Source organism: Pseudopodoces humilis, chromosome 7 (genome assembly GCF_049639895.1).
Source record: "Pseudopodoces humilis isolate 2021_Gansu_Grassland_sample_001 chromosome 7, ASM4963989v1, whole genome shotgun sequence".
NCBI lineage: Eukaryota > Metazoa > Chordata > Aves > Passeriformes > Paridae > Pseudopodoces > Pseudopodoces humilis.
The window spans coordinates 9,167,980-9,191,882 of NC_142206.1; the positions used below are offsets into that span (position 1 = coordinate 9,167,980).

At 38.8% G+C, this 23,903-nt stretch overlaps 1 protein-coding gene across 8 annotated transcripts in view; it reads left to right on the top strand.

The window, feature by feature from the left end:
• SHANK2 (SH3 and multiple ankyrin repeat domains 2) overlaps positions 1 to 23,903 on the top strand; it is a 278,034-nt gene that overhangs the window by 49,086 nt on the left and 205,045 nt on the right. For all 8 annotated transcript variants that reach the window (XM_088057744.1, XM_088057747.1, XM_088057749.1 and 5 more), the window contains one exon: positions 13,917 to 13,983. In XM_088057744.1, the coding sequence (XP_087913870.1) occupies positions 13,917 to 13,983 (67 nt within the window). The remainder of the gene's footprint in view (positions 1 to 13,916; positions 13,984 to 23,903) is intronic.

The following is a 23,903-nucleotide window of genomic DNA, read 5'->3' on the forward strand; positions in this document are numbered from 1 at the left end:
TGTGTTATTCTGTAAAAACAACAGGATCCACACATAGAGAAATTTGTGTGCTGTTTTCAAGGCCTGCCAAAGCTTTGTTTCTTTTGATGAAAATGAGTGGCAGAGTTTGTATCAGGCATCAGTGTCCAATGAATGTGGTGCAACTTTGCCACCAAAAGAATAAATGTGCACGTGCTCACGTCTCACTAAATCACACTGTTTGTTAAAGCAAGCATAGATACAACAGATTGCAGGAAGGAAAACTAATCTGGGCTGAATTCTGTGCCACTTAATTCAGGGATCCCACCCATGCACACCTGAGATCTGGGTGTCCTTTTTGCCTTTTCAGAGTCCAGCAGAGTTAGTGTTGGAATGGCATTACGAGGTGCCAAGGACACAAGAAAGCTTGTCCGTATTTTCCACTTAAGTATCTAACCCTGCAGTAGCTGCCTCTGCAGGGATGTGTTTTGTCCTGACCCATTCCAGGGGTGCATCAAGTCAGCAATCAGTGTCGGGTACAGCTGATGTCACCCATTGCTGGATGTCTGCAGAACGTGGGGTCAGCAGAAATTTTCCTGTATTTTATTTTTAGTAATTTGAGGTGAGATGAAACCTGTGCCACATCGTTATAATATATTGCCAGTTCTGTTTATTAATCACTTACTCAGCTCATCTTGGCTGGGCCATGTGGTTTATTAGTTTTTATTTCATTAGTGAAACCTTCAGAAATATCCTTTCAGAAAATCCATGGTATCCCATCACTGTCCAAGCTAATTGGTTTTCCACATAGTTCTTGTGCTTCTAGGTTAACGTAAAATAATTCATTGCCTATCTAGCAAATATTAATCCAATAGCTAAGAAATCTGTGTTTTGCAGTGTTTACAAGCTGTTGAAATGAAGTGTAAGTTAAAATGAACATACACCTTATTTATCAGGTCTTTTTATTTTAGTGATCAGCAGCTCCCTATGAATAATTCAAGTGGGCAATAAAGCACTATTTTAGCTAATAGTGCTAATAATTAGTCAATGTTTTTAGAACAGATATGTTTGAATGTACAGAACAGCTATTCTGAGGTGGCATTTAGTGCCACCTTTCAACAGTGAGTTGTACCTGAGAATGGTTTGTGTCTCAGGCATCCTTAATGATTGGCCTTTGCTGTCCCAGACCAGCCTGGATAATCCATGTGCCTACATCCCATGGATTGCAGGAGGAGCAGCAATCTTCCAGCTGCACTGCAGGTAGAATTGCTCCTTTCAGTGTGTTGGCCCTGCCTCTATTTTCAATTGCTCACACTTTACTTTTTGCCAGATTTGAATAATTTGAACTGAAATTTTCCATGCCTGGCATCTCTGTTGTTCGGAAAAACAAAGTGATTCAGCTCTTTTGGAGTCTGGGTGAGGGAAAACATGTGTTGTTTTCCTCACGCTGAAAAACTCAGCTGACCCACCCCTCCTTGTCCTCTCTCTCCCGTTGTGTTATGTTGTGTTGTTTAGTTTTATTTTCTTTAATTGCCCTGTGTGCTGATCTCCATGTTAATAACCTGGCAGTGGGAACTGGTTTCCAGACTGACTCAGACACAGGGGCTCCAAAACCAGGAGTAGGAACTAAACCCATGGATTTGGAAGCTCAGCTGTCTGGGAGGAAAACAGACACTACAGGGCATATCCAGCACCTCACTAGAATGGCTTCCCAAAGCCTAGTTTAGATTTAGGTTATTGGCATTTTTAGTTGCAAAGGACAAAAAGTTCTTCTGAGTTTTGTGTGTCTGGTTTTTTTTTCTCGGGTTTTTTTTTGGGGTGTTGTTTTTGGGGCTTTTTGTTTTGTTTTTGTTCAGTCTTTTTTTTTTAGAAAGGAGTGAAAACTAATTTTAAACCCAAAATCTCTATCAGCTGCCTCAGAAATAAATCTTATAAATTAAATATATTAAATATAAATTAAATATAAAATAATGCCTACTGTCATGGTGATAAAATATGGAACTGTTGTGTTCATGGGGCAAATGAATTACAGAAAGACTTTGTTTTTTCCATGTATTTATTTCCATCCCAATTTCTTTCCTGAAGCACCTGTGTGAACAATGAATCACTGAATATTGGATATAGTTGAGAAAAAATGCAGCTATGAGTTCATGATGCATTCTGCCTTTAGTCAGACTTTAAGCTTTTTCCAGCTTTTCTTCTGATTTCAGTCAAATAATGGAACTTATTTGTACTTTAAAAACAAAATCTATAGAAGTGACCATTCCAGAACAAACTATGAATTTTTTCTTTAAAAACCAAAAGACATGAGTCTGTATATATGTAAACACACTCAGCACAATTTCTTAAAAAGACATAATTAAAATTAAAATAATAATAATTAAAAGGAAGGGGAATAACTAAAAGGGGGGAAATTTATATTGGGTGAAGTGGTGGCAAATGAATTATTCCTGAGAATATGAGGAGATATAGGAGCAGAAAAATCCATATGGATACAGAATGGAGCTAAATTGATTTCTCCTGACTCAGGGATGGTTTTCTTAGTTCTGGCTGGTCCCTCCTGACATTTGTTTTAACCCTGTCGTTTTTCAGAAAAGCAGCCAAATGGAAGTAAAGCATAAAAGAATGAAATTGGATGATTACCTCTTATTGAGAAGGACAAAATATTGCCACGCTTGGAGATGCTAAAAATACTTAACTGCAGGATGTGTCTTCATTTTTTTTACCAAATGCAAACTTATGGAGGAGTCTCCATGTGACCATCTGTTGTGTTGCTTTCCATGTAAATGACCCTTTTTTTCTCTTTTTCCCCATTCTCCATGCTCAGACAGGAGTGTCCAGCTGACATGTCTCAGGTTTTGCCACAGGCAGGCCAGTTTCTCTGGGAAAAGTGGACTCTCTGAGGTAGTTAGAAGCCAATCTGTTTGTTCTACCAGAAACAAAGCTCAGAAGTTATAAAAGGGAACATTAATTAAATTAAGCAAAGTAAATTGTAAGGGTCACCACCAGCTCTTGCCTTAAAGTAAGAAAGGCTTGAGTGTGATTCAGACACAATTAGTTGTCGTGGGTGAAGTTAAAAGAGGCCATGGGGATTTGTATAATCCTAATTTAAACCATGTTGTTTTGTGTTGTCAACACTGTTCAGTTTACCTGGGAGATAAAATAACCTGTGAGTGGGACTCATGGGCACTTCAGGCCTGCAGGGATGGATTCATGCTTGGAATTGTGATGGTTGAGTGCTGTGTGGCATCATTTCTTGCTTTTGCATTTCAGCATTATCTCCTGGCTATATCCAAATTCTTGCTCCTTATAAAAATATAGGATCTGTGCCTGTGGGACAGACTTAGCATCTTCTTCCACTGCCATTTGGAGGGAGCATTCCTGGCAAGCAGCTGGCAATCCCATCTCCATCAGAGTATGTTATTGGCATGGACTATTGCTAGACTGCTGTTTCCAAAGGTTTTATTGTAGTTAACCCACAGAGTTTGGAATGGAACCACCAAATGTATTAGGTAAAATAATTCCAGTGTCTTATTCACTGCTGCATTTTATCCTAAGGGCTTTCCAGAAGGATTTCCAGCCATTTGGCTTAGCAGTTGAAGCAACACTATATTATTAAGTGTTTGCAAAACTGAATCCCTGAAAGTTTCTGCTGTGAAATAGTAGGAAGTGTGTGTCTGTCTGCTGTGAGTAGGAAGACTTTTTTTCTGAAAGTGTTTGGGGAAGAAGCTGCTAACATGGTGGGTTTTGGCTTTTCCATGAGGTAGGGCTGCCTGGAGAGGTGGAAGATTTCACCCTACAGAAGCACAGACCTTTAAACCCTTGAGCTGAATTCTCTACACAGCCCAATGTTTTCTATAGAGCCAAGGAAAACAAAACCTAGCAAATAGCACACGTTCTCAGCCTTTTTTCTAGGAGAGTTCAGCTGGAGAAGATTGCATTTCATGGCTTTTTGATTTAGCATATTATTGGAGGGGATGAAGAAAATTAAGTGAATTTTGTTGCTGGCTGTGTCTTATCTGATTCATCTGATGCTGCAACCTGGCTTTATCTGCTTTCAGTAAATACTCCTTTGGAACCGCTGCTCACCCATGTAGCAGTAATAAGGATTATGTAATGAATGGCTTTTGATGGCTCTTTGCAGCTTGAGCTAGATTTTTCTGAGGAATGAGTTTGTAACTGTAAATGTGTGTGTGTATCACACTTGGCTTTTTCTGCTTTGTTTTAATTATTAAAACAGGAGTGTAGGAAAATGCATCTTGCTTGAGGATAACGTGCTGGGTGACATTGCAGCAGAGAAGCAGGGAGAAGATGGAAGGTTTTTCCCTCCACTTTTAAAATAGATAGAAATTTAACATTTCCCAATAGATGCAGTGACCATGGAGGAGGATCAATATAGCATGTATAAAGTAGGATAACTTAAAAATCTGAGCTACTTCTCCGTGGAGGAAACAGGAGGAAATAAAAGAACATCATGAAGCAGCGAAGTTCCTGGGATGGATTTGTCTGCATGTTCCTTTTTAGGCTTCCTGACATGTTTCCTTGTAACTCTGCTTGACTTGCTGGTGTATTCAGTTCAACACTTCCTGTCAAGCTGGTTCTTGCATAACAACGATTCCTTTTGTCCTAGGAGTTAAGTTTGCATTTCAAAGCCTAGGGAGGAGATGATTTAATAGTGATTTGCTCCCATGTTGTGAGGAAAGGACTTATATTTTTTATCTTGGTGTCCACACAGGCTTAGTTTAATCTGGAGGTATTCAGTCATTGCTAATTCATGAATAAGAAAATAAGATTTTAAGAATGCAGTTGTGTGTTTTCATGAAAGGACAGTGGAGACTAAAACATAGATTCTGTCTTTTAAACCTTAGTAAGGAAGGCTATGGGAAACAAACAAAGATGCCTGCAGGCATTTTAGGTGTTGTCCAGTCCCGATAAGACAGCACTGCAGGACCTAAAAGAGACAGAAAAAGAGGTCATTCACAGTGCTTGCCTTCTCCATATTCTGACTGGAATTCGCTCAGCCCTGTCACTTCTTCATGGCTACTGAGTGTATTACAGAAGACCCATGGGGGCTGTCAAATCTCTTGCAAGCAAACCCAGCATTTTAGCAAGGAAAATGTGCCAGCACTGTTATGCTTGCAGTGTACTTTTTTTTTATAAAGTCCAGCTGTATTTGGCTGCACGTTGTTGTGTATTTGCTTGTTTTTAAAATATTAATTGCTGCAAAGTATTTAGGGTAAAATCTCAGTTCCTTTGAAGTGGATGAAATCCTGCTGATTTCGCTGGGGTGGAAGTGTGTTTCTCACACTTGAGACAGTTCCAAAGCCATACTATCAACTCTTCCTATATAATGTATTCTGCTGAATATGATTATTTTTAATTAACATTTACTGTTCCTGTTTAATTAACATTTTTAGTACAGTGCTATTCTTTTAAGTTGTACAGAATTGCACAGCACAATGCCACAAATAACTTGGGTTATGCAAAGTCTTTGCTGCTAAGAGTTAATTTGCTGCAGCTGAAAAGAAGATACTGTATTTTCTGAGGACAAGCTTGGTAAGAGTTTTGGGAGACAAAAGCAGTGCTTGGTTGGCTGTAGTTGTAAATTTTCTTCCTGAGTGTGGGATATTGTTGCATTTCCTACAGCAGAAGTCTCTTTGGCTTCACTCAGCTGGGACATTGACCTTGTCCCACCCATCATGGGATGCTTCCCATGGGCCTGAGGCTTCCAGGGGTGTGAAGAATGCTCGGATCTTGGAGACTGAAAACCTGGTCTTTGATTACTGTTAAAAAGAGCCTGAGTAGCAATGTGAGGTGGTCCTCACCAGGGAAGCCTGGGATTGCTTGGAAGGTTACGTAAGCAGAACTGTCCTTTGGAAAAGCGGGAATACTTTGCCCTTAATACCAAGGCGAAGCGATTGTGGTGAGCCTTTGTTTAAACAGTGCTGGGAATGCTGAGGAGCCTCACAGAAATATTGGCCATCTCCCCATAATTTATATTTTCGGATGCTAAAACTAGTTGTTGAGCAAATGTAAGGTGCCTATTTTAGGATGCTGCATGTCAATATCTGACTACAGATGGCTCTGTGAATCAGAGTTGGAAGATGGGAAATGTTAGACACTAAGATATTGTTGCTAAGAGATTTTAGTACACAGTATGCTAACATGTGCTGGCAAATTTGGGAACAGTAGCAGCAGAATGCTCTTGGAGGAAAAAAAAATTCAGTGGTGAAGAAACTGTCTTCAAAGGACTATTTAAAGGATAGTAACATTATTGTGCTTTGTTGTATCGAGACCTGACGAAGATGAAATTGGCTTTCAAGCAGATAATAGACAGAAAACATCCAAAAGGTAAAGCTAATCCTGCTCTCCAATGAAATAAAAAGTGGATATTGGAAACAAAAAATAAAATAAAAAAAAAATTACTTTGGGGTTTGAATGAATCAAGTGCCAAGATTAAAAGGTGGTGGTTGCTGATATTTTGCCATCTACTGGACATCAGATATATTAATAAACACAGTTAGTTCCTTTCAAAATGCATAATATTGAGCTTGTATTACATTATCTAATTAAAAATGTTGAGTTCTCTTCTGTCCAGGAAAGAAGCATGCAGGAAAATGCTGAATATGATTTTTTTTACTTGTATTTCTCCATAACATTAATATAAAGTAATTTAGGAAAATTTTCAGCATTTATTGTCCTGGTAGAGAATGTGGGTTATTTCTGCAATTAATATAAACCTTTGCTGACTATTATTTAAAGAAAAGAAATCCAATTTTGCTGCTTTTTTTTATTCTATCTTACCTTATTGCAGTGAGTTTTGCAAAAACTTGAAAATGTTACACCTGAAAGAAAACTTCAAATGGATAAAATTAATTTTATTTTATAAGATTAAACCTTTCAGTTCTGATCTATTTTCAACAAAAGCATTATTGGTTTTTTAAATGTACAAAATACTGCACAACCATAAACTTCCTAAAGTAGTTATTTGCTTCTGACGTATTTCTAAATAGATGTATTACATTTCAACTTCAGAATTGATTATTTTTTTAATGAAGTTTTGGAGTGTAAATGTATGCTCCATAATGCAAGAATGTGTATCTCCTGGAGGTCATGTTTTTGTCATCCATATTCTATGTATTCATCATCACTCTTAGATAAAGACAGGGAATTAGTGATATTAATAGAATATTAATTAAGCATTCGATTTTATTTTTTAATGAGGTGAACCAAGAAGCTTCTGCTACTTTTATTTTGCTGTGTTGTAGCCTCAAAGTCAAAAATCAACTGCAATCCAAGGAACGATAAAATGTGGGGTGAAACTTAGCCCTTTGCTTTTTGCAAAGTGAAATACGGAATTCATGATTGTCCAGCAGTTCTGTGTTAGACTGTATGGCTGTGGCAGTTGTGTAGGATTTTCCAGCTGGTTCATAGAAAGACCCATTTGGAATTCTTAACGTTCTGATGGAAAACACCTGAGGTCTGTGTTGTGATTTGAGCTCAGAACAATGTTTGCCACATTGTCACATTTTGCTCAAGCATTACAAGAGATTGCCTTTCCTGAGGAATCCGAGTTCCAGGTACTTGTGGTGCTCTTTGAATCAATAAACTTCCCTCTACAAGTGCAGGCTCCTGCACTTGTAGAATTGCGTAAGGAACCCACAGCGGGTGATTGATACATTTCCATCCCACACCTATGGAAAAGAAATTCGGAACACAGATTGCTTCCTGCTTTTCCAAACTGAACTCCATCTGTCCCGTTGAGGATAGTTATAAAATCTGCACACTACATGAGAGCAGCTAATGCAGATCCATTTAGGATGGGATTTGTTTGAGTCTGCTGAACGTGCTGGGTGATTTTGTGTCACCATTTATCAGGGATGGAGCCTCCCGCTGCTGCGTCCTACACAGGAGCATGTTGGAATAGGGTCTTGGCACTTAACAACCTAAATTTAACTTCCTGATGTCCTTGGGGATGACTGCTGTGGGCTTCATGGTGTGCTGGGACTGAATTCAGAGTGGCTCTAGTCTCCAAGTACCTCTTTGTTTTATTAGGGAGAGCTTTTCCTTCCAGAGGACACAGTAGAAAATAAATTTGTTGAAGTTTAGCTATGTTACATTTTCATTGTTCCACAGTTAATGCCATTGGATTTTTGTATCAAATTAAAGAGGTGTCAGTCTCCAAAAGCTGTGGTTATTGGAATGTAGTTATATATTTTTAATACTAAGCAAACACATCCTGATTATATGTGGATGAGCAGTTCTGAAAATCTTTTAATTAAGGAAGTGATTCCAGCCCTTCCTTCTAAATTCCCTTGTGTTAATTTCTCATGTGCCTCTGCTGATAGTGAATCCTGTTGTGAGATGCCTGTGACTGCTTGAGTGGTGTTTTTTCATTGTTAAAATAATATAGTCCTTGGCACAATGAGAAATAATTTATGATTTTGTGAGCCTGTGGTTTAAGTGAAGGACAGTTGCTAGAGTCTGATGGATAAACTCTCATTCACAGGGTTGTGTGACCTCTTTCTTGTAGTTCCCACTGGAGATGGGAACCTCTGGGGAAGATTTACCTCAGTGTCCTGTCTGTCCACCCTCATTTGCAGTGAATGTAATTCACATTTTGTGCTGAGCTGGAGTTGCCTCCTTTATTGTACAGCACCATGCCTGAACTTACTGCCTATCCAAGCTTTCTGGAAAAGGCATCATTCAATAAGCACTGCTGGCTGTCAGAGAATAGAGAAAGTGAAACATTTGCCCTGAAGGAAAGAATAGTGAAATGCACTTTCCTCAGGAAAGGGAAATTGTCTGGAAGAGAAGAGCAGGGGGGGAAAAAGGAGGTGGAGAGTGGTGATGTTTTATGTGCTCACTGTGAATGGCAGCTACAACACTGCAGCTCCCTCTGCTCCCTCCAAAGGCTCTGCATTTCAGGGCTTTGGGTCCCTCAAATGTAAGCACATGCAGCAAAAGTGCAGAAGCCTGGACTGAGTGGAACATAAAAGGACTAAGGGGCTTTCTTCATTCTCACAAAGAAAGTTTGTCAAAGTTCATTCTCTTGATTTAAGCGGGGACAGCTTCAGTTTCTGTCTTTTTTATATTGTTTCTCCTTGGGTGGAGCAGTTCGTTCCCAAGAGTGGTAATGTAATTTAGCCGTGGTGTTTGCCTTTCAGGGACTAGCCCATAAAGCTCTAAAACTGTATTTGTTAACAGACTACAAAATCATGCTCTAATTTAATATAATCTCTACCTGTGATACATTTCAAGAGCAGCAAAAAATCAATTGTGAAAGGTTAGTGCCAGGTAAAGTGTAAATACAACTTCCAGTTTCCCAAAAGGAAGAAAAGACTGCATTAATTCCCATAATAAATATAAATACTCAAATGTAATAAATTGATATCTTTAGAACTGCATTTACTGGGCTAAACAGAGAGATGGTGGTGAGTCAGTGCTACTTCTGTCTGATGCAGAGTCTGAAAATGCTGTGAAATTCTGTCACACTGAAACCTGTAACAGGACATCTGGCCAGTTTCACTGTTTACACAACGTACTTTTATTTGCCATTGTTTAAACTAAGTTTCTTTGGGGAACATGACTGAGAAAAAGCAGAACTAACCTGATGCCTCAAATATTTAATTTCTGAATTGACTCCTGAAAGGCAACTTAAACAGTCCCTTTATCCAGAGGGAATGTTTCCGACTGTGAATATCAGAAGCCCAGGGATGAGAATGATCTGTCAGGAGAAAGAGACCCACTTGTGAAGGTGCCAGTGTTGAGGGTGTTGCTCCTCGCCCAGTGCTGGAGTAGGAGTGCTGGGATGCTCCCACCTCCTGCCTGCTCCCTCCCAGTCCCTGCCTTGCAGCTGTTTCATTCATTCAGGTTTCCACTCAGTTGAGCTGTCCCTTGGTTACCACCCGTAGCAACTCGCCAAGTGTCGATTAAACTCTTCCTTCCTCCCTTGGCTTGGCAGCAGAGCATCTGGCACTGCCTGCCATGGCAAACAGCGAGGCCCTGGAACCAGTTGCATCGTTTGAAAGAAACATCTGTCTGTGAGACAGTGAGTGAGACACTGGGGTGACTGTGACAGCTCTGCTTCTCCCGAGGCAGAGGAAATATCTGTGTAAACACAGCCTTTCTGGTCACACTGCCTGTTACATAGCCTGAGTGACAGCCAGCTCCTGGCTCTGCTCCAGTGAGTTGTTCAACGCATGGCTTTCAGCTTCAGCTGGGACCTGTTTTGGGCACTCCATGAAATTTTGTCATGCTGGAAACAGATCATCGTGGGAATAGGAGGAGGTACCACTGTCCAGCTGAATGGTTTTATCCTCTCTTTTTATTTTATGTGGTTGCCTCCTACCAAGATCCATCTTCCTGCTTTAGCTTTACTTTCTGCTCGCTTCCCTGTGGCAGACTTACCCAGGCCAGACATGTGTGTTATCAAAGGTAATTTGGTAATAATTAGGTGCCCATGTTAACAGCCTTAGTGGGTTCAATTAAGCTTGGGAGGGAGCTAATAAGTGATTCACTTTAGTTACTGTCATTCATATAAAATTGCCTCTAATGCTGATTAAAAAAACCCCTACAAGATAATTTCTACTCTCTGTACAGTAGAATGTGGCAGGCCTCCCAACCGAATGTCTACAGCAGACAAAGATCCTGATGTGGGTTTAAAAGCACTGAATTACTGAGTCAGGCTTTTCTGCTGGGCCTTCCTGGACGCCGTGCTGGGACCCTACAGGTGAACTCTTTCTGATTCTGGATGCAAAGTAAAGACACTCTTTAAAAACAGGGCAAAACACATAGCAGGGTTTAGTGGAAATTGTGGGTGAATGATGCTTTTATTTTGTACAAGATGCAGAACCAGGTTTTATTGGGTTTGCAGAATAATGTGACTGAGAATACGCAGACTTTTGATGTGAGATAAATGTCAAAAGGATGACATGAAAGGACATTTGCTGCAGGAATGAAAGAACCTGAATTATGGCAAGACTGCTGCATATGCAGTTTTAGAAAAGCTCCAATTTTTGAAACTTCAGCATAACAGAGTCAGTAGATAGCCTCTAGTTGTAAAGTGCTACCTCCAGCCTTTCATGGTGATATTTCATGTCTGTAAACATACACATGATGCATTTCAATGACTGGAATCCCATTCCTACTGGAATTGGAAGCAAACTTTTGCTGCAGTTTTGCTGGTTGTGCTACTTTTTCACTGCCAAGAGGAGATGTCTTGTGATCAAAAGAAACCTCAAACAAAACCTTTTTTGCCATAACCTCTTAATTTTAAATCTAGCACTTGTCTACAGAACATCCTGAAAAGAAAACTATGGCTATTTAAAACCATGTAAATTATGAAGCATGGAGAGAATCAAACTAGTATTTTCTGCCAAGGCACTACATTACTATTTTTTTCTAAGGTACAAAGAAATTTAGTACAAATATGGAACTTCAGTTGGTCTCTGATTTAGGTTCTTGATCAAGGAGAGAATTTCCACCACCTTCATTTGGTTCCAGCTCTGGATCTTGTGAAGACCATTCACCTGTCCTAATGTATTCACATTTATATTTTCATGTGAACTTGCTATAATTTTGGTTTAAGACACTTTTAGATGGAAAAAGGGCTGAGGTTGCCGTGCTTTTTGGTTTGCAACTGTATAAATTGAATGAGTATAATTTTGTGTCTTTTGAATTTGCTCTGACTTCACTTTCTCCCACACATTTTACCCATCAAATTCAAGTGAAGTGCATTGATGTTATGCCAAGAAATATTTGTACTTTTTAACTTTTCCTTGCTTTCCTTAGATCTTAACATATCTTTCCTTCATTTTTCTGTAAGGATTTAAGGATTTTACATACTGTTTTTAATGCATTGAAGTGAATTAAATAGAGAAAAATGGTTCCTTGAGCTTGCTGAATCTACTGCTTGGTTCAGAAGAAAATAAGGGAACAATTCCCTGTCAAGCTTTCTCTTAGTTATCTGGATTTTTTTTTCTCAAGTAATAAAATGTGTTTATCACTTGAAGAGCATGTTTATACTTGAGGTTTAAATCTGCTTGGTATCCAAAATTCTTTCATTTGAGTACCATGGCTGCTGTCTAGCAAGCTGCCTGTCACTGCTGAATTCCACCCCCCACCTTGTTTGAGTTTTTCTGCTAATTAGATGTAATATCAGAGAGAAGTATTATCACTTGCTTACAATGCAGAGAAAACCTCAGAGCTGCACACAAATGTTGCTGTTATGAACCTGGAGCCAGCCAGATTCAGAATTGGAAGTTAAAGAGAGAGGGTTAGTACAGCTCTGCTGTTGCTTTCCAAGTGCTGTTTGCCAGGGAGAGTCATGAACTGCATTTCAGGGATGCACAGAGGAGACTGGGGGCCAGATTCTGATGTGTTATCCATGCTGAGAACCTGCTCCTTTCTGGAGGGGCTTCTGGAATAAAGGTTGGGTTACCAGTGTTTGAAACAGTAATTTTCAGATGTATGGTTTCAGATGGTATTGCGGTGTCTGTGCATCAACCTGCTTGTGTCCAGCCTCCCTGATCACAGAATCCCAGAATAGTTTGGGTTGGGAGGGACCTTAAAGTCAACCAGATCCACTCCTTGCCATGGGCAAGGACACCTTTCACTTTCCCAGGTTGCTCCAAGCCCCATCCAACCTGGTGATGGACACTGCCAGGGATGGGGCAGCCACAGCTTAGGTGTAAAGTCTTCAGTTTCTGGGATTCCCATATTAGTTTGTTTTGGTTACTGGTAAATAAAATTGTAAATAAAATTGTCCATTAAATTTCCTGAGCTGAGTTCAGAAATAAGATCATATGCTTGTTATATTCAAAGATATTACTGACATAACTGTACTTCATGCACTCCCCAAGACCATTTAAGCATTTGTTTTCATTTGCGTTATTCTTCATAAGTGGAGAGGCACAAACCAGCAAAAAAATTTTTTTGGTCATCAGCTCAGAAATTTGCCTTGGGTTTTTAATAATTTCTCATGTCTGACTCTAGGATATAGTCCCATATCCAAGAGAATCCTAAAGCAAGTTTTTTTTTTTTTAACATTTTTTTAACCTGCACCCTGTAGGTGCAGAAGTTTCTATGAGAAAGGTGAGCCCAGCTTGTGCCTTGCACATCCATTGGGAAAGCCACAGTGCCATTAGAGAACAGGATCTGTCAGAGCTGCAAAGTGGGGCCATAAAAGACAATTCCTTGATATTCAAGGCAAAAAGAGGAAAAGAAGAAGGGAGAAATCATCAATGGCAAAACTGAATTGCTTCCCTTACACCCATCAGAGATGTTTTTCTTTTTAAGTCTATTTAAATGAGAATTCAGATCTGTGTTCAACAACCAGGAAATAAATGAAAAAGAAAATTGTTATTTTAGAACTTGATGTATTTAGACATTTTAAACTCTATGCATATGCATAAACTTCACCAGTCTCTCTCTTTCAGTGTGTTTTTTTGTGCCTTAGTGGTAACTCAATTCTGGTAGCTCTCGGTCCTGGTTCTCTCATGTACTTTGCATTTCAGCTCCTGTTTTTATTGCTCAGGTAAGGAGCAAGGCAGGAGCAATTAAAGGGAGATAATATCTTCAGTGTGTCCCTCCTGCAGCATTTCCCACACACCTGTACATCTCCCAGAGCTCTGGGGATGCTGTGCTTAATGTTCACTGCGGCCTTGGACTGCCACCGTATGAAGAGCAGCAGCTCTCCCAACAGCCTCCTGAGATTGCCACCATCACAGCATTCCTGGGAAATGGGCAGCTGGGGCACTGGCAGGGCTCTTACAAAGAGATTAAGATTTCATTTCTCACTGGTGTTTCAGATATGTATTGCAGAATGAAAGTAATAGAATTCCTCCACTTTGTGAAAGGAAAATATCTTTGCCTCATGTTTGTCAGTGATGTAACAAGTTTTCTGTCTTAGCAAGTGATGACAACATATTAATTGTGCCTATTTTACAATCCTTTAGGTGGCTATAATAGCGGGAAATTTTGAGCTTGCTGAATACATCAAGAATCACAGGGAAGCTGATATTGGTAAGCAAAATATTTACAGACTCTGAAAATAAGTTTTGCTTGTTTATGCCAGGATTTTGCAAAGATGTTAAAACTGATTCTATGTGAGATACAACCACAGGGCTGGTGACATTTCAGGGAGATTTGAAAAGTAACTCTTTAAAAAAAATGCAGATGGGGAAAAAGCTGATCTGTTTTCAAAAATATACTTTGAAAAAGAAAATGTGTTAAGTGGTAGGTGCTTTCTAAGTATAAATATACTTAGTATAAGTTTGTAATTGACTAAATACACATCACTTACCTGGAAGAGCCAGATTGGCTTTGCAGGTTATTTTTGCCTTGCCTAAAGTTGCTCTCAAATGGGAATAATTGATCAGAAGATGATAATGGAGAAAGATGCTTCTCTGTAATGAAATGAATATATGGCAGAAGCCAACTCCCCATATCCATGAAAGCATTCCCTCTCACTGAGTTTGATGGGATTAAGGGTAGTGACAGGCCTTAAGGGCCCCTGACAAAAAAACTGGAGGCTCTTTTAAGATCTTTTTTCATAGAGAGGTTTGTCATTAAAATAAAAGCCAGTTTGATATAAGCGATGCCTAATACAGTTTAATAAAATGGGTGAAAATGCTTTAATTCAAGTTAATTAAAGTTTCACAGAAACATCCTGAAGTTGAACAAAAATAAGGCATTTCTTTTGCAGCAGGAGGCTCTGTGTAGATGCCTACACTGATTTAACTCAGCAAGGCAAATCTCTGACTTGAGTATTTCATTTATATGGGAAATTAGGCCAGCTCACATGAAATATAAAACTATGGATGTGGATTAAGGACTACTTTCCCTTTCCCTTCCTGGTTGCATATGATCTGCAGGGATATGATTGAAAGTTCTGGGTTAATGTTACTTCTTGTAGCATTTTCAGCTCTTGCAGTGTGCACTGAGGAAACTGAGGACAAAGTGCACCAAAGTCATAACTTCTGCATAAAAGTTCAGAGATAGTCTGGAAGGGTTTTTTTCCTGGGATAATAGGATAGTTCCTTTCCATGTAAAAACTCTTTTTCCTTCTGTATTTATTAATAATCTGCAAAACATGAATTAAAAATGAACACGTTATTCTTATTAGGTTGAGCATCTTATTGTTGTTTATATTTACATATGGGTAATGTTGGGGTTTTTTTGCTGACTTACAGGATTTGGCGGCTTTTAGAAAAATTCTTAGAAAATACTTTCTCTGGGAAGATTCTCTAAATTTTTCTGATGCCTTCCTTTTTGCCACTGAAAAATAGAAATATTGATACTTCCATTATTCACTTGCAATTTTTGCAAGATGGTGGATTGAGCATGACTATTTAAATTAAGAGATTTGTTTTAAAGAGTAAACATTACATTATTTCCCCCCACCTAATTTAATTGAGCTGGGCATTTGTCCTTTAAGTTTTATTTCTTATGAAAAATGAAGTTGTTGAAATGTCCATTTTTGGAGTGTCTCCCAGTGGAAAAGAAAAAAGAAGAGTAAATCAAAGAACCAAATCCTGTGCAGAAAACTCAAGAGCTGCTGTGATGATGAGTGTGCAGAGTGATGTCAGCATTTCAGCTTCAGCAAGTTGGCTTTTGCTTCTCATGCTTGTCTGGTTATCCGCTGTGTTCCTATAATTTTGGGTGTGTTCCAACATTTATCATTTGAGTAATGCACCTCCTTAGAGGCAGCAGAGGGGGAAGGAATAGTGAACAGCTTAGGAAGTATCCTTAGGAAGATGAGGACAATTCATACTATCAAGTCTCTTGAAAAATGTTTAATCACTCATTTCTCAGAAAGTGTATTTTTGGTTAGATTTTGAATTTCGATACCGAACCAGTTCATTAAATCTTGTTATTATTTTAAGTTCATTTAATAATCCAAATCACTTTGCACTTTGTAATTATTTCAGATTCTACTTTAGAAGTAGAAAATTCTGATTTACAACAGAGTCACTAAAGCTTTGTCCTACAGATCAAATCCCACTGAGGTTGTTCTTCCTTCTTTTAATTTAGTTGTAAAGCACTTACATCAGACAGGTGTGAAAATTAGGCATATATAAAATAAAGCTTCTTTGCAATAATTGTAAGACTTCCAGCTGTTCTGGAAAAAGAAGAAAAATATAAAAAATGTTTATTTTTGAGCCAAAAAAGGTGAGAATAATGTCCCATGGAGTAATGTGAACAAACCTATAAGGAAAATGCCCTGCGAGGGATTCCTGTGGCTTTAGTCCAATAAAACCCACCTGGCTGATTCTACCAGGAAAGTTTGTGCTCCGGACTGGGATGAGGCAGTTCTGTAAGATTGAATCAAACAGAAAAGGTAAAGGAATCCAAGTACAGAGAAAAAAGATGCCCACAAAGGATTAAAAACAAGATACAGATTTCATCATATTTATATCTTTTATGAGGGAATCCCTTTTGTTTTCTTGGCAGATGTTTGAAAGGTGAATGGAAATTGCCATATCATTTGAAAAGTAATCCTATGTGAAACAAATTACAATAGTATTTTTAATAAAGAAAGAAACCCTATTATCATAAGGTACTTAGAACTTGTTTTACAAGCAGTATGAAATGCTTGGTGTGGCTTCCCAGATTATTTCAATTCATCAGGCCCCCAAATTTGTTTCTTGAGGAATAATAAGAGCATCAGAGTAGCTTATTTTAATTATTGGTTATTTTGGAAGTCTTTGGGACCCAGAAGTGTATCCCTGCTCAGTGACTATTGTTGCATCTTCTTTTCTGCTTTCTTACACATACCCCTGATAAATAGCAGTTGCACACCATTAAATTAATTAGTAATAATAATAATAGTAATAGTGTCCCTTTTAAACTTTTTTTTTTACTAGCCATAGCACATTTATAATTTATTTAACTTTATGCGTTTATTTGTTGCAAACTAAGAGAAAGTAATGGATTAAAAGATGTGATGAATAGAAAAGTTAATCCCTGATTGTTTTCATCCAGCCTGCAGCTGTCTGTGAGTAAACGAGCACAGCAGATTTAGGAAGTGTTTGCTGTACAGAATTTACTATGGCTTCTATAGGACGGAGGTACAAAACCCAATCATATATGTAAGAATTTTGAAGCTTTCATTAGATACAGATATGCAGATATTAAGTATGTTGCAAGCTGATAATCCTTTGGCTTGGATAACCTATTTTTAAATCTCTCTTTTGCCTTGGTTCTTTGTGATGGGATGAATTTTCAGACGGACTAAATGACATGGGTTGTTCTTCTTCAAGTGAACAAGGTTTGTTTTCTATTGTGCATCTTGTCCTTCAGCTAGAAGTCCTGGAGCTAGGACTGATAGGATTCTTTTGTCTGGCTTTTTGTTTGCTTTAGGAAAATGAAGCACATTGAGCTGGTGTGCGAGTTTTTGGTAGTTGATTAGCAGACTAACTAATACTTGGATACTGTTGCTAGGCTTCAAGTCAGAGTTCCTGTATGCCTCTATAATTATGCAGAGAGATGTGTGTGTGTGATGGTTTGTCTGTGCTTTCACGTGGATGTTTTTATTTTGATAATTTTGAAAATCTGCTAATACAGTCTGTAGATGTATTCCAAAAAGAGGAATTGCTTTTAAATTAAACGTTTTTCAGGTATGAGTAAAAATGTGGTTTCTCTTAACTGGCATTGTGACTGTAAACATAAGGAATGTGTACGTTACTGTGGAATAAGCAGAACAGGTATTTCAGAACACAAGGATATTAGCTGGTTTGTGATAGAATTGCTTTTCTAACTTATTTTCTTTAATTAGATGAGAGTGATTGAGGTCAGCAATCTTGGTTTTTCAGCTGCAAGTGTTGCTATTTAATGCTGGCCAGCCCAAGGAATATTCTGTTTGTTTACTTATTAATTTGGGTTTGGGGAATGGTTCAGTAATTTTTATTTTCATTAATCAAATGCCTGCAGAATACTCCTCAAGCTGGGGGAAATCAGACTGACAGGTAACAGCAGAAAGAGGAAAAGGCAGCAAAGCAAAAGGAAAACCTACAAAACAGCAGCGTGCAGTGACTTGTTCTATTTTTATCACTTGTTATTTAATAGAAGCAAAAGGGACAGAAACATCTATTGTAGCCCTGTGCAGTTGTCATCTGGGAGTAACGTTACCTTTTTCAAATATTTGTGAGCATTTAACATGGAAAAAGAATGATATCTGTGTAATCCAGACGGCAAAACCACTGAGATGTGGATTTCCCACATTTTAAATGCACATTGTGTGGTAGGATATCATAATCCTGTGTTTCTTTTGCAATTTCTTTCAAATACCTGTGCTAAGCTGATAATTATTTCCTGTGTCCATAGAAAAAGACCCCTTTGCATTAATGACATTTTGGCTGGGATACAAGCAAACAAATAGAGGTTGGTATTTGTATTGGTGGGAAATAAATCTGTTGCTATTATTTCTCTGCTTTCCTCAGAATGGTTGCAAGAAACAGAATTTCCTGTGCTCAGTCTTGCTATGTGCCAGCAAACAAATTGGAAAACTGGGAATTGTGTGTTAATGTAATTACATACTGAAATGTAGGGCAGAGCTTGAAAAACTTGCCGTGGTTTTCCTTTTCCCTTTGATCACAAGTTAGTTATTTCTGTGTGCACATTGGTGCAAAATCGTACAGTAATTTGCAGTTATTTCAAAGTTTAAACTCCATTTTCAGAAGTTGGTTGCTCTTGGCTTTGGAACCTGGGTGTATTCTGTGCATATAACAAGGACTGCAGGATGAGGCATGCACATTCTGTGGTGTGTGGCCATTTCTGAGGCTTACTTGAAATTCTGAGCAGGAAGGTGAGGAGAGAGCTGGTGCCATGTGTAAGTGCTGCTATAAGTACAGCTGATTGCAGAATGCTCTGGCCTGGTTTTGGAAACCAGCCTGCAGCATGTCCTTGACACCTGCCAGGTAGGCAACGACTGCCACAGCTACTCCTCCTAGGGTTTATTTTACAGGCTGAACCAGAAGAGCCTTGCACTGGCGCCAAAAATAACCCACTGGAGGGATCTCAGGCTGCTTCCAGTGCCCTTGAGCTAGTTTTGGTCTCAGGCAGAACCCTGGGCTGAGCAGTGGCTGCAGGTCATGCTGGCACATCCCCTGGAGATGCCTGGGAGGGTGGCAGGGGAAAGGAAGGAGGGAATTGCTCCATGTTTGAGCCTTACCCCTGTCTTTATGCCCAGATCCAAATGGCTGGAAGTGTTTCCAGGGCCTGTAGCTCCCACCTCTCCCAAATCTGGCTTCCATCCAGCCACCAGTACACTGGCTCCTCTTCAGCAGAAATGTCTCTCACCTTATCCACACCTTCCAGGCTGGGACCATTGTATCCAGCAGTTGGAACTGTGCTGTTTTTGGCAACATTCCTCTCGTCAGAGGTGTTTCCTCAGAGTCGGGTCAGAAACCTTTCCCAAGCCCTTCAAGGGCTTTGGCTGTTCTAAGACATGATCCTTTCACCAGTAGGGGCTTTTTTGCCTTTGGTGTTTTTGTTTTAGCTTTCACTGTCTTGACCCCACTGAGGGACTGTACAGGAGAGTAAAATCAGAGTCCATGTGCAGAACTAGGGCAAGTCATGGAATTAAAGAAAAGAAAGAAAGCCATAAAAAACAAATAGAATAAGTGATTTGAGGATGCCAGGGTCAGTGGCTCTGACGAGGCAAAAAATAGAACATACTTTTGTATACCAAGGAAGTTATCAAATGAATAGAGTTAATTTCTTGCTTTACAAAAAAATAATTTAGTGGGTTATACTGTCCTCAAAATTCTGGTGGCATCTATAAAAGTGTAATGCCATTGAGCTCAATATGCAGGCCAAGGGTCAAGTTGGGAGCAGACAGCAGTGCAAGTACCCCAAGCGCCTCAAATGCTGCAGATAAACTGGACATTCCAATCATGATTTTCAGTTACTCCCTGTGAGTGAAACTTCCAGTGTTGTTCAGCCTGGTAGCTGGATCTTTCTGACCCCTCTAGCTCTACTTGGAGGCACTGGAAATGGTCAGCAGATGACCCATCCCCCTGCTTTCTGATTCAGCCTGGTACCTGATCCTACACCAGGATGTCTTTGGGAGGCAAGGGCAGCTACTGGAATTAGTTAAGGAGTTGAATTTGGCTGAGGAGATGTAAAAAGAAAATAGTACTTTTGAGTTTATGTGCGACCTGAAATTTGTTCAGTCAGCTCTGATTCGGTTTTATAGGTCATAGATCACAAAACTGGAAGAGGTTTATGTGATCATGCTGTCTGACCTTCTCATGGTGCAGATTACAGCTTTTATATTAATTAACTCCTGTTTGAACTGGATTAGAACCAGGAAAAACATTTTGCCCTGTTAAAGACCTGCAATACTGTAAATGGGATTTGGAAAACTTTGTCCTGGTCTTGTAATCTGACAAGGCTGGGTCCTTTTGTTTCAGTTGTTTTGGAGTTGTTCACCCCTTCTTTGAACAGGTGTATATTGTTTCTTATATCACTCTGGCTGAAGCAGCTGGACCCTGAGTGTGGTTGAGACTCCTCAACTATGCTGTGTCAGTGCAACATTTTCCTTCCTGAGTAACTCAGAACTGAAACATTGGAGAGGAAAAACTATGAGGTTTAAATCAGATATAAGAAACCACCACATTTATGGTGGGGTTTAATTCTACTGCGGTTTGATCAGCATTATCTGATGCACCCTCTGCTAACTTTTCTCAGGCCCCACTGAAATTGGTATCCCTAAATTTGCTGTAATTGTGCCTTTTTAAGAGGCTGTGCGCATTGGAAGTGTGTGATCTGTGCATTTCAATCGTGATATCATCTATCTATCTATCTATCTATCTATCTGTCTATCTATCTATCTATCTATCTATCTCTCAGTGTAACAAAACAGGGGGGTTTGGATGGCCACACCAATATTAGGATATTAGGAGAACAACAGTTACTAAGATAAGGGATGTGTCAATGCAGCTCTGAGCTATCCGGCTGCTCAGTAAAGGATGCTACAGAAGGAAAAATGTTTGAAGAGCCTCCCAGAGAGTTCTGGTATTCCTCAAAAGTTAATGTGTTTTCTTTATATCATTTTTTCCACACGAGCTTCAAGAGCTCTTTAAGATTGTGTCAAATGCCATGTGGGATTTCTAATGGTGGAACAGAAGAGCCAGGTCAAAAATAGAGGTAGGACAAGTGGGGAAAGAGATGTGTGCAGGCTCCCAGGGCTCTCTATTACTTCCATTTACAATGGTGAGAACGCAGGAAAAGAGATGAAAGCACATGAAATAAATGCTAGATTAAAAAAAAAAAAAAGGCAAAATAGAGATTGTTAAAAATAGTCAGGAATGATTCCTGAAGAAAATTCACGTGTTTCCCAAAGTAAATGATGATGAATTAAAAAAACCTAGCAAACAAACCCCTCATAAAAAAAAAACAAAAACCAAATCCTTCCCTCCCCCTCCAAAAAAAAAACCCCAAAACCCCAAAAGAAAATAGAGAAAAGAAGGAAAAATAAAACCCCATGAAACTCTGAATGTAATGTAGGTCCTTATGCTGAGCACTTCATCACAAACCTCTTTATACACTCAATAATTTCCTATCTGTAATTAGGCTGAAAGTGGACCACAAAGTTAAGACTGATGGCACAGGCTTGGGTTTGTAACTTGTGAGTATGTGGATTTTTCTGTGCTATCATTGCTTTATGGAAAAGAATTAGGTTCAATATAACTCCCATTTGGGGAAGGGAGAAACATCCATGGAATAATTGGATGTGGATGAGGAAAGCCTTCCAAATACAGGTATAGTTTTATTAATTTTCCAATTGTATGAAATAAGTATTTGTATTTTTAAAAAAACTTCCTATTAATATAAAACTACATTTTTGCGTGATTTTGAGGCTACTATCTCACTTTTAGATTGGTTCAAATAAACTTGAAAAGGGATAAATTGGACTACTCAATTGCTAATATCGGACTATATAATTGCCAATCTCTGTTTATATTTATTTACATTACATTACATTGACTCCCTTACTTGCAACTCCTCTTTCTATTATGCTGAATTTATACTGGCATCATTTTTAACAGCTCAACATATCAGTTTTCAGACAAACTCCATTATTTATAGAAATGAAATTGATGTTGTATTTTCTGTTCAATATTCAATGGTTTGACAATTTAAGAAGTGAAGCTTCACTGAAGAAATTTGTTTTAATGCCTTATGAATACTCTGATTTTAATAACAAGGTACTACTGTCAGAACTTTGTGAAAATTGATGTGGTAATATTCAGCCTCTTTAAAAGGAAATAGTATCATCCCAGAAGACTGTTTGTTGTCAAATTATATATGAGACTTGATAAAGGGACAGGCTTTGGAGCACAGAGCTTTGTAATGAGTGTAATATTTCACACTGTATTTCACACTGCTCACAATATTTCACGCTGGTTCTGTCACTCCATTTATATCTCAATCTCCTGGGCTGGCTCTGAGTTTTTCCTGTGGAGTTCAGGGTAAGATGCAGTTTTTGCAGTCAAGGTCTTGTCAAACTGTGGAAGACGTTTTCAGAGTAAACACTCTGAGTATTTAAATCAGGTCTACTTAGGATATTGGACAGAGATTCCTGGGAATCCAAACCTAATGATGCTACTTGAAACTTTTCTGTCATTCCCTCTCCCTTTTAATGAGCTGGTGTTTGGAGATTTTTATTTCTCCAAATTTATTTCATTGCTGAATGCCCTGCATGGCCTGGAAGACCTCGTGGTCTCCAACAAGATTGTTTCCTTAGCAAATCTTCATTCTGCTTTGGTTTTTTTTTGTCTTTTTTTTAACTTTTCCATTCTACGCATCTTGATAATTTCAGATTTTGAAGCCAAAAGCCTGGATTCTCTTCCATTTTCTAGGCAGTGTTGTTGAAGTAATTGTTCACAACTGTTCATAAAAGACAGAATTATGATGCCACCTTGATTCAGAAAAAGTTGCAGAGTAAATATTATCCAGCCAAGTGGCTCTGATTGGGTGAAATCCCTGCTGAATGAAATCAGCAAAATATTTATTGTACTGAAGATTTGCAACATTAAGATTGTATTATCTGTGTACATGTAGAGGTATCTCTGGTTTCTATTATATATTTCTGCTGACTCCAAAAGTCTAAATTTTGTTCCTCCTCCTATGTGTTACTTTCTTACCAGAAACCCCATTACGTGATAAATTTCCATTCTCTCTGCATAATCTTTCACATTATAGCACTTTCATCTTGGGAAACAGCCTCTTACATCTCTTTGGAACGTCTGAAGTAGCAAAATTTAACATAAATTCTGTGATGCATTTTCAGTTTTAAATGTGCCTCATCAAATCTGTGATTCAACACAGATCAGTTATTTATCCTGAAGAATTTATTTGTTGCTCTTGAAAGAAACCTCCCAAGTCTAGGTTTGCTGGTTTGTACTTTGAGTCCCTTTGCTTTCTTTTGCCTTCCCCCTCAGCCATGAGCACTTCTGGGATTGCAGACACCAGGGTGTATTTGTAATTTTTTCTCAGAGATTATGACAGGCTAAAATTCATGTTTTCATGTGTGTTGCCTGTCCTCTTCCTGCATTTCCCGCCTATGGGAAGCCCAATTCCTCTGCTTGTCCAGATGTCTGGGGTCACACCTTGCAGGAAATCAAAAGACAGAATTTTTATGTTAGTTGAGATTTATCCTTCTTTTGAGGGCTAAGCTTTTTATTTTGGGTCAAAGCCTGGCTTATCTTGCCAGCTTCATTACCACTCTTGAGAATGCCAGGTGCTAAAGAGCTCTATTTTTGCTGTGCAGATCAAGTGTGTCTGGTTTCTTGTGGCCTATTTTTACATAATTCTTCATTCCATGGTTTGGAAAAGCTGTGAAGGGAATGAAGAGATTGTAAATAGCTAGAGAAAACTGCTATGATATTACAGGAAAATAAAGGGGAAGATCTGTCTGTGAGATTGCATTTCTTAGA